Genomic DNA, 15,496 nt, shown 5'->3' on the forward strand with positions numbered 1-15,496 from the left:
AGGCCAATATCACCAGAGGAAGTTTTCATAGCTCCAAATAAGATGCCCATCAATAATTCTCCAGGTCCAGGTGGTTGCCCACTTGAGTCCAACAGGCACTTCAAGGTATTCTGCCATGATAACACTAATATTAAAACCTGGTAAAGACCCCTCTAATCCAAGTGAAAAAAAAAAAAAAAAAAAAAAGATTGAGAAAGTTAGCTGTAAAACAAAGCTGCCAGTAAAAAATATTTGGTATTCTGATTTAGAACTAAGTGAACTCAATTCAAGGTCAGAGTTGTTTGATAACAGAGATAGGGGTAGCATATGAAGGGGGTGGGTATGACTTCCTCAACACTGAATGTAGGCGTGAATTGAACAGTCAATTAAACTCGTTCACTGACTCAAGTGAAAGGTTAAGTCAAACTATGCAGAAATGAAGCGACATGTAAATCTATACTTTTCTCTCTTTTACAGTCCAGTGTCTGGAAATGACCACCAAACGCAAGCTGATTGGCCGGCTAGTGCCGTGCCGATGTTTTCGAGGAGAAGAGGAGGTGATCTCGGTGTTGGACTACTCTCACTGCAGTCTGCAGCAGGTCCCCAAGGAGATCTTCAGCTTTGAGAGGACTCTGGAGGAACTCTACCTGGATGCCAACCAGATTGAGGAACTACCAAAGGTAAACCATACTGAAACAGAAGAGTAAAAAAGTTGGGTCAGGAGCAGGAACTTAGTTGACGATGGTGTTTTCTGACTTGACAATAGATGAAACAATTCCTAGTTCAGAGGGGCCCCAGTTGGACTTCTTTTGCAAGGCCATATAGGAAATTGTATTTTTGTTAACAGAGCCTCCACAGAGCTGTCCAGGGTTATGGAAATTGAATCATACATTCCAAAATGTAGTCATCTTTTCATAGCTCTTTATTAGAGTAGTCAAAGGGGTAATTAGGAACCACACTTTTAGGGACCCAAATCTTACTGGAAAAATTTCAAGTTATGTATTTATATGTACTTATTAAAGCACAAAATATATGTTTTAATGTTTGGTCTCAAGAAGTGCCAAGGCTGAGTTGTTTGCTTGAGGAGTTCTAATTCTTAACCTGACGCTTTGCAAGTCCTTTTTTCTGAAATATGAATCAATGTAATGCAGTAAAATTGAGATAAAAGTGAAAGTCAGTAACATTTGGAACCAGGTAAGGATTTCAACCAGGTGCTGCAGGAAGAAAATGAGAACCCCACCGGGAACCCTCAGTACAATGTTATTTGTGTCTAGAGTCGGAAGCCTATTAGGTCATTCCAGCATAGCAGAGCTTTTTGCCTCGATCAGGTCCTGTGGGAGACTTAACAAAAATCAAAATGCTGCTCAACAACCTTTCATTAAATCAAAGGGAATTACAGGTGCTGTTTATACCACAATTTGTATTGACATCCTGTCCCGGTTTAAACAAGCTGGGTTCTAAATTTAGCCGGCGTGTCTAATAGGACTGAGTGAGTGACAATCTGCTCAGCCTCGCGTGTTTGTGCCAAGATTATATAAATGCTAATAAGGGTACACAGGCTTTATTTATGTTGATTCGGAGGGTTCCTAAAGTCCATGTGTGTGCAAAAGCAAGGCTTGTTCGTGAGTTACCCTGCCCGCGGGCTCACAGCAGCTTTTATTTCAAACCCAGAAACGGATTTGATCCTGCTCGTATGGAAGCAGGTCCATAAATTGTACAGAATCGCTCGATTGGGAAGCTTCTATTAGGAAAATCGTAAAACAAGCGTTCACAATGAAAGAACATTCTTTTGTTTTATGGCCTATGAGCAAACTGCAGCGGAGTCTGGTGATAAGATTTGGGAGATGAGACTTGATAAAACTGTTCCCTGGACACTTGTGCCTAGAAATGAAAACCCTTGACTTTATTTTATGGCTTTTTTAATTTGACCTTAGTACTGCCTTTGCCAAATTATTGTTGTTGAGGGAAGTAAGATGGCCAAAGAATCCTGGATCATTTTTCTCATCCAAAAAGTCGAACCAAAAGTCGCAAACTTGTGTGTGTTCCGTTTGGAGCGTTTACGTTTTACCATTTCAATTGTGAGTCAATGTGCTTATTTTGCCACTTCTAGTAATGCGACATATTCTCTAATACATGTTTTTGCTCCTTAGGGGCCACCGCCAGAATTGTGGCTGTGCCTTATTCATAGATAAAAGTATGTCTAAATGGTGATTCAGTCCTCGGTTCCATTTTTCCACAAAGCACTTTAAGTATCCGGCATTATTATATGCCCTTTTTGATCTTTTATTTGTTTCCATAGCAACTCTTCAACTGCCAAGCCTTGAAGAAGCTGAGCATGCCTGACAACGACCTGTCCAACCTGCCCACCACCATCGCCAGCCTGGTCAACCTCAAGGAGTTGGACATCAGCAAAAACGGTTAGCTCTATTTTCAGAAGTTAATTCCAAAGTTGTGTCTGTCAGACTTTCTGGTGGTAGAATCACGACTATATATAGTTCATATACTGTATATATACACACTACATATATATTAAAGCGTCACTAAAAAAAAAGAAGATTGAATCACTCCATTAATGTGGCCCCATTACTCTTTTTTAACCTGGATAATAGATAATGGATGAAAGTTAAGGTTTTACAGTTCACATTTTTAATTTCAACATTGAATTATGGCAGATGATCTAACATGTTTCCCTCACAGGTATCCAGGAGTTTCCCGACAACATCAAATGCTGTAAAGGTCTGTCTGTGGTGGAAGCCAGCGTCAACCCCATCACCAAGTGAGAGCCCCAAAATATAATTCCATGAAATATTCCTCCTATCCTCTGTCATGTAACCTTGCTCCGTGAAGTGCAAGAGATGGGGGAACCTCTACAGTATCTGTGTGAGTGTGTATATTTGTGTGTAGCAGCGATGAGTCATCATGCAGTTGCTACTGTTACTGTTGTTATAGTAACAAGCTTCAGGTCCATGAGGGTCTACAAGGACACACATTTCATTCCCTTTTTTTACTCACCACTTTCTACTTCAGACTCCCAGATGGTTTCACACAGCTCCTGAATCTGACCCAGCTCTTTCTCAACGATGCCTTCCTGGAGTATCTTCCGGCCAACTTCGGCAGGTAAAAATCCACACCTGCCAAGTAATTGTTCGACTTCTGGGAAAAGGATTATGAAAGCAAAGTTTACTTTTTTTTATGTCAGACTCTCTAAACTACGGATCCTGGAGCTGAGAGAGAACCACCTGAAGACAATGCCAAAGTAAGTGTGTGAGCCAAACCATAGTGTTGTTTCACACATATAGTATGTTCCAATGGGAGTTATAAATCTAGAAACTAGAAACCTTCATGATATTATTCCTTTTTGTGGACTGTTGGTTCTTCAGTTAAACCCTGACAACAGTCGGAGAGACAAAACAGACAAAAACAGGATCGACAATTTAGCCACAGTCGTGTAATAGCACAGCATGTTTTATTTGGTCCTGTTTGCTGGTGGGAAGATAAAAACTATATTTATCGCCTGCAGGTGCGTTCAAATTGGGATAATGTGTTTTTTCGCAGGAGTGTTTTGAGGTTAACCGTTTAAAGGAGCTGTGTAATGTGTTATTTTGGCATGTTCACTTACCACAGGTGCACAACTATCCTGTGTTAGTCAGTATTCCACATTAGTGTCTATGTTGTTGAAAAGTTGCAAAGAATTGAAATAAAAAAAAAAATCATGTCTAGCTGTCAATTTTAATGTTAAGTGATATGAACCCCACTCCTGTAAAAACAATCATTGTTATTATTATTATATGCTTTGTTTTGTGTAATTGTGTGTGTGTGTCCACAGGTCCATTCATAGACTGACCCAGTTGGAGCGGTTGGATCTTGGTAGCAACGAGTTCTCTGACATGGTGAGAAACGTTGTCTTCGTGAAATATGTTAATGAGGAAATTATGAAACTGCTGAAAATGCATGTAGTTAAAGGGAACAAATAGGAGTAGACGATCTTATTCGCACATAACCAAGACCCGAGGAGAGTGAGATGAAATGCTCTGGTGATTTTGTAAAAGCTAAAGTCCTCAACTATTTATGATCTATCATGTAGCCGCTTGCAAGAATCCAGTTTGTCCTGGATTTTTAGCATAAATGATTAAAGTTCTTGGGGTTAAACCTGTTCAACGTTCCGAGCCAGTCATGGTCAAGCCTAATTTTCGTCCTACCAGGCTTAGTGGAGATGTCAAGACATTGTTGAACTTTATATATATATATATATATTGACATAATTTTGGAATTAATTTTATTCTCCCTGTTAACATCTTTGTCCAAAAAAAGACCTTCAACGAATATTCACAAATGCAAACTGACGCATCCACAGACTTTAGCCTCAAATGTACTGACAGAACATGACTCACAGTCTGTTACAATAGACATGTTCAAAGCATAATTAGACTTTGTGAAAATGTTTTTGATATATTGCTTTAATGAAGAAAGGCTAGAAAAGTTTTGGATCAGGTTTGCAACAGTTCTTAAGGCTTAAACAGCTCATTAAAATGGCTCTTGTCTGTCCCTCTCATATTTCAGCCAGAAGTGTTGGAACAGATTCACAACCTGAAGGAGCTGTGGATGGACAACAACTCGCTCCAGTCCATACCTGGGGTGAGTCCGCAGACAAAGGTGTCATGTGACTCAGTATTGAAACAACGCTCTGGCTCCACAGTCACTGGGCAAGCTCCGGCAACTGCGGTACTTGGACTTGGCAAAGAATCGTATCGAGACTTTGGACACAGATGTTTCCGGCTGCGAGTCCTTAGAAGATCTGCTTCTCTCCTCCAACATGCTGCAGCACCTCCCAGAGTCCATAGGTAAGATGGGCTGCTACACACTCACTTCTAAAATAGAGTTTCAGTTGTTAATGCTCGATTTTAGTTGAGGCTTGATTATCGACTGCTTTTCATTTTGGATTCTGTGCAGGAATGCTAAAGAAGCTGACAACACTGAAGGTAGACGATAACCAGCTGACCTCACTGCCAAACAGCATCGGGAGGTAAACAGATGAATGCACAGACTTACACAACAATAACAGAGAGCCAGATGTTGTACATTTCCAGCAAGAGTTGTTGTTCACTTCAATACTGTTGTTTGCTGCTGACTGTTTGATGTGACGCTGGCTGATGATCGGGGGGTTTGTGTGTTGTGTATGCTGCGTTGCCGTGGCGTTAGTGCGAAGCCCAAGCACGGGTGAGTAACAACTGTGGCTCCAGGTCTTGATCATTGGCAGAATGTGTTCAGAGTTTCTAACCTTAAACCAACCAAAATTTTGTAGAATATTTGGTCTCAAATCCTGGACACACAAACATAAGAGGATTACAGTAATATTTAGAGTACAATCCATCACTTGGCAGATTAAATTATTGTAATCTGGTTAGTTTCAGGGGGAAATTACAAAGACCAACCCAGAAGCATGTTTGAAACACAAATCAAATATTCATTCAAACTGAAAAAGTTGGATTAGAATCGGAGAATCGGAGAGAATAATGTGATGGATTATGATGTTAATCTAGCACAAAGATGCCATCAAGCAAAATCATTGACTCTTTATCTGAAGCTCTGAAAACACTTTGTTTTACTGAACAGACCCCTGGTGTTAGCTGGAATAAGTGAAACCTTGATAGATAATTGACTTCTGGTTCCTTGTTTATCCTCATATGTTCATGAAAAAAAAAAGAAGTCATTAATGTTGTATTTCATCAGAAGGGAAGGATGGGCAACGGCTGTGTTTACACACATCATGATTGTAGAATGTAGGTTAAGATGCAGATATGTCAATGAAAAACAAATATTTTAAAAAGCTGAACATTTTGCATATCTAAAAACTACAAGAAAAGTTAGAATGTTCAAAATAAACTACTATAATGTGGGGACAGCCATAATGAAAACATCAAAACTTGCAATAATTAATATAGCCAATAATAAAAGTCTGGACAGCTGCATAATTTGAGAATTCCATTGTAGTTGCTTTTACACCAGAAATAAATTAGAATAACACTTGTATTAGACATTTTCTAGTCTAAAAGTATCATTATGCTTCAACATACATTCATATATTTTCTCTGCCTAGTTTCTAAACAATAAGATTAAAATGTGATGACATCACCACACTCAGGATCTCTTCATGAGATTATTAAGATATGTTGATGTAAAACAACATACAGTTTGTTCTTAAATACAGCATTTTGTTGCAGTGTTTTAGTTCAATGACACAATAGCCCCGCTTACTACTGCTTTCCGCTCTTCTCCTCCTCCCTCTCTTCCCAGACCGTGTGGTAGCCCAGATGGTCCAGGTCTCCGGAAACAGTAATAGCAGAATGATACAATGTTTAGAATGACACAACGCAAATGTGAAAACCTTGTCTCATTAGCATTAGCCTGCTGTTACTGTTCACAGAGGCCAAGGACAGTAGTTAAGGGAGGATAAGCGGGGAGGGAAAGGGGGGGCAAACAGGGTGGTCGTGTTGGAGAATCTCAATATCAAAATTTACATTATGAAATCTGATTCTTCAATGTGATGCCATCTCTGTCACTATGGTAACCACCTATAGGAGATCATGTTAAAGTCGCTGGTGGTTTTCTGTGTTTCTCTGTCACTCTGCTCAAACTAGTCTTCCTTTTTTGGGATGTTTGATCCAAGATGTTCTCGATTAGGCTGTAAATAACAATGACATGTCCATTTTAAGGGCTGTGTGAAGATATCTGGTCTGGTAATCTCTTCTGAGAACATTTTTTAAATGTTGCTTTGCTTTTGCATTTAAATAAGAATAAAGGAAGGATACATTTACATTTGTTTTCTGTCACCTTCGCTGTTGCAATTTCAAGTTAAATATTAATTTTCTATTTCTGTTTTTTTCTTTTACTATGATTTTCTTCTACAAAGCTAATTTTAGAGACAATTTTATTCATTGGTCTGTTTTGAAACTTTTGGTTTTGGCTTTCTAACCATGCACTTGGTGCTCTTTTGTGAATTCCTTCTTGACCTCAATATTCTTTGGACACTTTCCTCTTTTTAAGAGTAGATATCCTTAATGTAAACCTTCTTGGACCCCTCTAATTTTTAATTCTAACAGTGTCAGTAGTCCTTTCTTTTATTATTTTTTTTGCTTTTTGCTAAATATATTCATAAAATATAAAGACAAAGGGGCATTTTTTTGTTTTCTCTTTTCTTTTTTTTACCTTTCAAGATTATTTCTTTTGGCTCTCTTTCATACTTTTTCAACACACTTTTTCATTTTTCTGCAGTGACATCTTTTATGTCAGGTTACATTTTTATTTTTTTGTTTTTTTTATTGCTACTGCCATCTCTTATAATTCATCGACTAATAATTTATTATGACAATCTTTTTTTCAATTTACTGATAAAATAATTTCCCAGTAAGTTTATTTTCTTTCGGTTGTCAATGCTTATCATTAGCTACCACCTTTTCTGTCTTTCCACATCACAGACTTAAATCTTAGTACCTGATGACACAAAGTGTCAACTGTAAATCAATAAAGAAATCTTCACATGGTCTATTATTTTTAGGATAAAACATTGCCTATCTTATTTCGATCTTAACATGATCTATTCAACTCCCAAGGTGCAAATGTACACCTTCTTTACGTGTGAGTTAATGCTCACGGATGTGTCAATTCCTGATTGCAAAAGTCCAAATGAAAACCAAACTTCAGACACCTTGTGAGTTGAATTAAAATGATAATGAAGTGGACATAAGAAGAGCGGGATCAGAAGGTTACAGTGCTGGAGTGAACACAGACAGTCACCATGTGCTTGTGCCTGAGAGACTATGTTAACCCTCAGAAAATAATCGGTGTGTTCCTCCCTCTCAGCCTGTCTCTGTTGGAGGAGCTGGACTGCAGTTGTAACGAGCTTGAGTCTTTGCCCCCCACCATCGGGTACCTGCACAGCCTGCGGACTTTTGCTGCTGATGAAAACTTTCTGACAGAGCTTCCCCGCGAGGTGAGGACGTGAATGCGTGATGAGGAGTTTCCTCTGCTGAAAGACAGATAACCAAACTTTCACAAGATGCATCTTCCAGAGCTTTGTATTTTCTCACACCTTCAGCTCACATAGAAGACGCTGCTCTAGGTTCCACACGAAGGTCTTCAATCAGAAAAATAGTGAATAATAATCTCCAGGTAGAAGATAATATATGAAATATCTTGCAGTCTTGTTCCCGGTTAGTTCACAGATTGAACAGATTGAGCTTTAGTCATTAAGAATCTTTATTGGTCGTCATGGTGAAAAAAAGCTCTTCTTATTGACCCTATCTCCTCCACCACAAGTCGAATAGGCTTAGACGATTCAAATTATGTCTTTATTTGGTATAATATTTTTAAAAACCATTCTACATTATAGATTTTTTCTTTAAATGCTCGGACGACCTGAATGCGTGTTTGCAGATCGGCAACTGTCGGAACGTCACCGTGATGTCGCTGCGCTCCAACAAACTGGAGTTTCTGCCCGACGAGATCGGACAAATGACCAAACTGAGAGTCTTGAACCTGAGCGACAACAGGTACACACACATCCGGTTGTGTTTACTCTGTTGCATGATACATTACCATTGATTTATTTGCTTCTGAGTAAATTGATTACTCAGCTAAATGAGTTGCTTATATCTAATTATTATCAGATGATTCTGTGAGTCAAACAAGGACAAGCGATTCACATAGATCAGTAGGCTTCGGTCCTGTAGTTACTTCAGCCACACCAGCGACACAGTGCGTTGATGAATTGAACTGGATCCAGGTATTCCATGAATGTTCCAGAGTTTGGGGGATTTAGTGTGACGACAAGATCTTACAAAGCGAAGAGATTCATGTTAGAGGTACATAGTTGCCATGGTCACTACACATCTATCACAGAAGCATTCAGCAGATGATCCTTGCTACACACCTGATGTTCTTACCTAATTCTTTAAAAATCACATGTTCTTAAATCTTTGGTTAAAAAGAGTCAAATCTTCAAAGAAGCACAAGCGCTATGACTCATTTCAGCTGCACACACAAGTAGAACACTTTGTCAATGACTGCTCTGGTTCTGCTCTTGCAGCCAGCAGTTACTATGGGAATGGATGAGTGTGTTGCCATGGTTACCCAGCTCGGCAGCCTGTACAGTTGCGTGGGCCCTGGAAACATCTCTGTTCTGTCTCATCCCCGCCCTCCCTCTCTTAGGTTGAAGAATCTGCCGTTTACCTTCACCAAGCTGAAGGACCTGGCAGCTCTCTGGCTCTCTGACAATCAGGTATCTCTCACTTCCACGTTCATAAATCATGCTGGGAAAACTGACATTTCAAATAGGTGTTCAGGATTTTATCACTGCACTGCAACTGTGACATTTCTGTCAAATTGAATAAATAATCAGATTTTGTTTTATATTTCCTTTTAGTTATAATTTTAGTCATTTACTTGCATTCGCACATTTTTCTATTCATTTCACTTAATATGTTTATATATTTTCGATTTTTCAAGAATACATTTAAAATGTTCAGCGTATGCATATAAAGGCTTAATTTAAAGTATATTCTTAATTCAAATGCACATTTAAGTTTTCCATATAATTGTAATGCATGATATATACAATATTATGTGTATGGATTTTTCTACATCGTCCCTTTTTATTTAGAGCCTGAGCTCATTTAGAGCTTCACTTTTAGTTATTCATAAATATGCCTGCATAAATGTACGGTTTAATCAAAAAGAGTGTAATTAATCAAAGAAAAGCCACAGGAAGCATATTTCATTTTTTTGTATGGTTGGATTAAAGGTAAACCATTATTTCTGCTGTGCAGTCATCAAACCCCGAATCCTGTTCAGGTGACGAACGACTTAATTTAGCGCATTCATGTAAAATCAAGGTTCAATCTGACCAGTGCAGTGTTGAATCCCACCTATTATACGAATGCATGCATGTTTCACTAGATTATTATATGTTACCATTTTCTGATCCAGGTGATCTGACAAAAACAAACATGTTGGTGAGCCACTCAGATACACGGTAGCAACAACAGATGCTGTCTCTTCAGAGAGGATTCAGACTAGTGTGACGGTCTTCTACTACAGCCAGTTGAACAAATAATAAACTAAATAAAATGTGTCATGTTGTTGGTTTACACTCATAATCACCTCTTTATCATGATCAATTAAGTCAATACCTCTTTGCAGTCGAAGGCTCTGATACCGCTGCAGACCGAAGCCCACCCTGAAACCAAACAGAAGGTTTTGACCAACTACATGTTCCCTCAACAACCTCGACACGACGAAGGTAGCACTCAAACATCAGCAAAGTTCTCTTCATCATGAGTGGAGATTTTAAAGAATCTTTTGCAGATTACCAGTCAGACAGCGACAGCTTCAATCCAACCCTGTGGGAGGAGCAGAGGCAGCAGAGGATGACCGTGGCCTTTGACTTCGAGGACAAGAAGGAAGAGGAAGACCAATCTGGAAAGGTCAAGGTCAGACTTCATGTCCACCATAAGATGAATAGAAGCTCTGATCGCTCTGACTCCAAGAGCTAAAAGATTGAATATGTTTTTAATACATTTCGGCAGCTTCTCAGCAGTTTTTTTTAGCTCTCATGAGCTGGAAACATACTTCTATTTTTTAAATTGTGTGTTTATTTTGAAAACGATTTTTAGTTTTAAAAAGTATAGTTGGAAATATAGTAAAAAGTATAGTTGGAAGTTAAAACACTTTAACAATTCAACACAATTCCCAATCAGTGATAAAAATAAAAAAAAATCATAATTTAAAAAATCAACATAATCCCAAGTAAAGATATAAATCCAAATATGATAATTCAAATACAATGTATGTAGTGTATATATTTTGTTTTGTTTTGTATATATCATTAAATATATCATTTGTTTTCTTTTAGCAGTCACGATTATATGGAAAAGCGTCTAACCTTTATAATTGAATTTATCTCCTACAAAGGTACAGATGCCTTTTTATTTTTGTCAAAATAAAATTCTAGTTAATCCTCAATAATAGTAAATGTACAGATTAATAGCTATGGTTATTTAAATAAACCAATCCTTTTAATGAGTATGTTTTAAGTATATTTCTTATTTTGATTCACAACACTAATTTCTTAAGGTTTTATTATATTGAAATTGAATTTATCTCATCAAACTATACATAAACAATGTGAGAAAACCAAGTCAGCATCTCCCTTTAAGAAGCTGCACAGTCCTTGTGTATAATAAATGACAAATAGTTGGGCAGGAAGTCACAAGGCCTCTGACATGGTTAGAAATTAAGTGCATCTATGATTATATTTTATTGAAGATGGTATGTATGGTGGCAGGCCAGTTGGTTATCATCAACTTGTCAGTGTTGCTGATCTATAAATAAATCCTGTTCTGATTTTAAACATCTTGTGTTTAAGGAACTTTGTTTTTCTCTGTAGGTGGAGATCAATCTAAAGCGCTACCCGACTCCGTACCCAGAAGACCTCAAGAACATGGTGAAGTCGGTGCAAAGCCTTGTGGGTAAGAACGTGCATGGCGGGCACCAGCACCATCACCAACATCAGCAGCAACACCAGCATCAACACCAGCTGACCGGTGGCTCGGCCACCTCTGCGGGCACCAACATGGAGCTCACGCACCACAGCAAGGAGCCGTACGAGCCGCCGTGGCCACTGCCTCCCAAAGAGGTGAGGATCCTGTGACCCCCACTGAGAAAGGGGTCAGGGAGTTAAGTGTAACAACTGTGTCTTTTCCAGGTGACAGACAGAGAGATGCAGGACTTCTCTCAGACGCAGATGATGGACCAGGGATCGATGCACAACTCTGGCATCGACATTCCCAAGAGGAAGGACAAGGAGGATTTGACAGAGAGCTCAGAGGTTCATCACTCAGACACACTCCCGCTCACTGCTCGTGCCTCTTCTTACTGCCAGAGCTCAACCGTCTCTACATCTGAGTGACCCTCTACCTTGTTCACACAGGACTCAATGGGAGGTTCACCCAACGACATACGCATCTCTGACATGAGACCCACCCTGGTGGAGCCCCCCATGTACAAGCCCAAGGTGGTGCTCCTGGGCAAAGATAAGAAAGGTAATTGCACCACATGTCTATATTTACCTCAGGAGAGCTCAAACCTTCAGGGTGTAAGACGCCTTTCGAAACACACGAGGACACCATACAGATGGATTATAAGACAACTGTGAAAAAGACAACCGTAAGACAAAAGTGAAATACAAAAGTCAAAAGTTTTTTTTTAAAGGGAACTATGAAACATAGAAATTATAAAACAACAATTACAGTGAATAAGCCAGTTTAAAAGGTATTTAGAACAGTCAGTGTGTTAATGTTGTGAATGTCCGCTGGGACGGAGTTCCAGAGGTTCTTATTTTAATGGTGTTTGTTTACTTTTGATTTATGTTTGTGCTATGTCATTATGAGCATTTGTATGTGTTGTATAAGAAAAATGAGAACAAAGATGTGTTTTCCATGAGACTGATATTCCCCTTCTGCCTCTGGTCTTTGTCTAGAGTCCACAGACGAGGAGGTGGACAAGATGCACTGTCTGAATCACAGCGGCTCCTCGGCCACCTACTCTGACTACTCTCCCTCTCAGGGCTCCTCCGGGTCCTCCAACCCGCCTGCCAACACACACTCACACGCGTCACACAACCTCGCGCACCAACACAATCCTGCACTGCCGGCTCCCAGCAAGGATCAAGTTCCCCAGACACATTGGACAAACAGGTACGCACACACACACACACACACACACACACACACACACACTCCATGTTCAATTTCATTTCACTCTGTCCCTTCAATGATACATCACCATCACCCCCAAACACACACGTCCAATCTCCTTCATATATCACCCTCATCTATCTCTCCTTCCTCCTCACATTTTCTTCCCTCTATCCTTCTCCCTCTCTGTTATCCTCATCTCTCTGATCGCTACGTCAAGGTCATAGCGGAACTCATTAGACTTCTGCTCACGATTCTCTCTCATCTCACTCGGCTGCTTCAGAGCTGGTCCCACCCCAACATCAGACAGACTATTGTTAACATCAACAGATTAATAAATGCAAATGAAGACATGAAGGAGGGAGATCTTCAACACACAGAATGTGTCCTGCATGTGAAAGTTCTCTGACATACTCCAAGTTGCTGCAGGATAGGATAGTGACTTTACATCTGTTACATGGTACACACTGAGTTTCACTCTAAATAGTTGCCCTACATATAGTTTACCTGAAAAAATTATACATTGTCATTTAATACCTATTGTGGAGAGCCATAACCTCGGACAGTAGATTGTGGAACTGGATTGCACAACTGACGGATGAATGAGAAGTCTCTCTCTACACGTAGTGTGTTGATTTCTTCCAAAATATTTGTAGATCCAGATTGTAATCTCGAGTACTACCAGAAATACATTTTACAATACACATATTTTTCCTGGTTTCCTTAAGATTAAATGGAAACGTGTTCCTGCATTTTTGAGTAATTGTGATAAAAGTAAGACGTCAGATAACCTCCTTGGCAGAGGTAAAAAAAAACAAAAAACTTAATGAAATTGCATACTTGGATTTTCATGTCATGGTTTCCCAAAAATGTTTCATGAAAGGTTTTTAGAAAAGTTATGTTTTAAACTTCAAAATTTTAACCGAATTCTAAGTAAACAACCTTCTGTCAATTTCAGATTGGTGTCTAAAAAGACTCGAGTTAAATGGATAAAATGTATATTGGTCTGATTCTGTCATCCAGTCGACAGATAGTCTGCAGGGTCATGCAGATTCTTTCATCACAGCCGTCTTTATCGGAAATCAAGCTATTTATAAACCAGTGATTCTTACATTTATTTCTTAATAATGCTGTCAGCGCCCTTGAGCAAACTTCTGTAAGTATGCTCAGTGTGTTATGCCTCACACTGACAGAGAAGCAAGAGAGGAGGTGAAAAAAATAATCTGCTGAGTGTGTCAGATCGCTAGCTGGAGCATCTTAGACTGTTCACCTGCAGCAGAAAAGTTCTTCTTTGTTATTTTTCCAGAAGTTGTTTTCACACACCCCAGGGTGTTGTTGTGATCCCAATCTGAACCTGTGCAGCAAGAAAAGAGTTTTAGAAATCTATGACAGGGAACTAGTGGGTTCTATGTTTTTATGTTAGAGAAATTAAACATAATCTGGTCGGATTCGTTACACACTCACTGACTTCATTTCTGTGTTCCAGACTTGCCCAGTCTTTCCCAAAGCCCATCGACTCCAAGCCCCTACTGTCACAAAGAGAGACCCCACCATCAGGGACGCTCCAACAACGTGGTGACCGACGTCCACTAAGCGAGCCCTTCGACTGGTCCGAAGCCCCTCACTATGACAACACAGGCTTCGACGCTGAGGAGTCGCCCATGGATCCGTCTTCTTCCAATACAAGCCAGGGAAACCCACCACTGGGATCTAAACCTCGGAGCCAGTCCACTCATGGCCGCCGGCCCCTCATGAGGCAGGAGAGAATTGTAGGAGTCCCCTTGGAGCTGGACACGCAGACACTCCCGTTCCATGGCAACCAGCGGGCTACACCTGACAATGACCCACAAGGCTCAGGTCTGCCCTCCCAGAATCCTTGGCAGAATTGGACCCGTACACCAAGTCCCCTAGAAGACAGGACTGCATTCCCTTCCAAACTGGATATGACACCCTCATCCAGCCCGAACCCGGACCGGAAAACAAAAGACTCAAGGTGAGTGAGATTTAAGTAACCGTGAGAACACTGCTGGATGCTGGATGTCAAACACAGAAAAATGACAAAATATTTGTATGTTTACAGTTTGATAAGAGTTACCAATTTCATCAGGGAGTATCAAATTCCCATCAACCTTCGACCCATCAAGATTTTGAGCTCCCAATGAGGAAAGATATAAGAATAAAATAATATCAATCATTGAAAGATCTATCCTAATATCAAAGATGTGGACAAGATGTAGGGATTAAGCAAACAAAATACTGCATTCAAAATATCAGTTCAAGACGTGATGAATGGAACTATTAAAGTTCGTAGTGGAATTCATCCATTTTATTCAACATGATATGTGTTGTACATTATTATCTAATTCTAAACTCAGTCTCTTCAATCATTTTACTGGACCTCTACATATTTTGTAGCTCGCTTGTTATTAAGTGATTGAACTTTTGAAAATATCTTCTTTTTTTTTCATGGAAATGAAGTCAACAATATTCATATTTTCACTCTTTGGAGGATGAGATGGTGCTTTACGTAATTGTCGCTTCATTGTTATTCCACTTGGTGGCACTCTTTAATCTATAGTCTTTTAAGTTGAATAGCTTTATTAAAGGGCATCTAATGTGTTGATTTAAGTGTTTTTTAAATTGACGTTGGACCTCTATTGTACTCATCAGAATGTGTCTGTTTGTACAAAACTCTCTTTTCATTGAAATAAGTTTTCATTTCAAATTAAGAAAATCCACATTTCACACAGGTTAAGAGGGATTAA

At 39.4% G+C, this 15,496-nt stretch overlaps 1 protein-coding gene across 14 annotated transcripts in view; it reads left to right on the forward strand.

Moving 5' to 3' along the window:
* lrrc7 (leucine rich repeat containing 7) overlaps window positions 1-15,496 on the forward strand; it is an 83,805-nt gene that overhangs the window by 54,520 nt on the left and 13,789 nt on the right. For 8 of the 14 annotated variants that reach the window (XM_087785401.1, XM_087785395.1, XM_087785402.1 and 5 more), the window contains 20 exons: window positions 457-659; window positions 2,279-2,396; window positions 2,677-2,755; window positions 3,007-3,096; window positions 3,179-3,235; window positions 3,806-3,869; window positions 4,540-4,614; window positions 4,676-4,820; window positions 4,930-5,002; window positions 5,179-5,196; window positions 7,840-7,969; window positions 8,413-8,528; window positions 9,187-9,256; window positions 10,177-10,276; window positions 10,342-10,466; window positions 11,423-11,671; window positions 11,741-11,863; window positions 11,966-12,077; window positions 12,515-12,731; window positions 14,218-14,724. In XM_087785401.1, the coding sequence (XP_087641527.1) occupies window positions 471-659; window positions 2,279-2,396; window positions 2,677-2,755; window positions 3,007-3,096; window positions 3,179-3,235; window positions 3,806-3,869; window positions 4,540-4,614; window positions 4,676-4,820; window positions 4,930-5,002; window positions 5,179-5,196; window positions 7,840-7,969; window positions 8,413-8,528; window positions 9,187-9,256; window positions 10,177-10,276; window positions 10,342-10,466; window positions 11,423-11,671; window positions 11,741-11,863; window positions 11,966-12,077; window positions 12,515-12,731; window positions 14,218-14,724 (2,657 nt within the window). In that variant the 5' untranslated portion in view covers window positions 457-470. The remainder of the gene's footprint in view (window positions 1-456; window positions 660-2,278; window positions 2,397-2,676; window positions 2,756-3,006; window positions 3,097-3,178; window positions 3,236-3,805; window positions 3,870-4,539; window positions 4,615-4,675; window positions 4,821-4,929; window positions 5,003-5,178; window positions 5,197-7,839; window positions 7,970-8,412; window positions 8,529-9,186; window positions 9,257-10,176; window positions 10,277-10,341; window positions 10,467-11,422; window positions 11,672-11,740; window positions 11,864-11,965; window positions 12,078-12,514; window positions 12,732-14,217; window positions 14,725-15,496) is intronic. The other 6 variants (XM_087785399.1, XM_087785406.1, XM_087785408.1 and 3 more) reach the window with 3 other exon arrangements.

This window comes from Callionymus lyra, chromosome 2 (assembly GCF_982586985.1).
Source record: "Callionymus lyra chromosome 2, fCalLyr1.hap1.1, whole genome shotgun sequence".
NCBI lineage: Eukaryota > Metazoa > Chordata > Actinopteri > Syngnathiformes > Callionymidae > Callionymus > Callionymus lyra.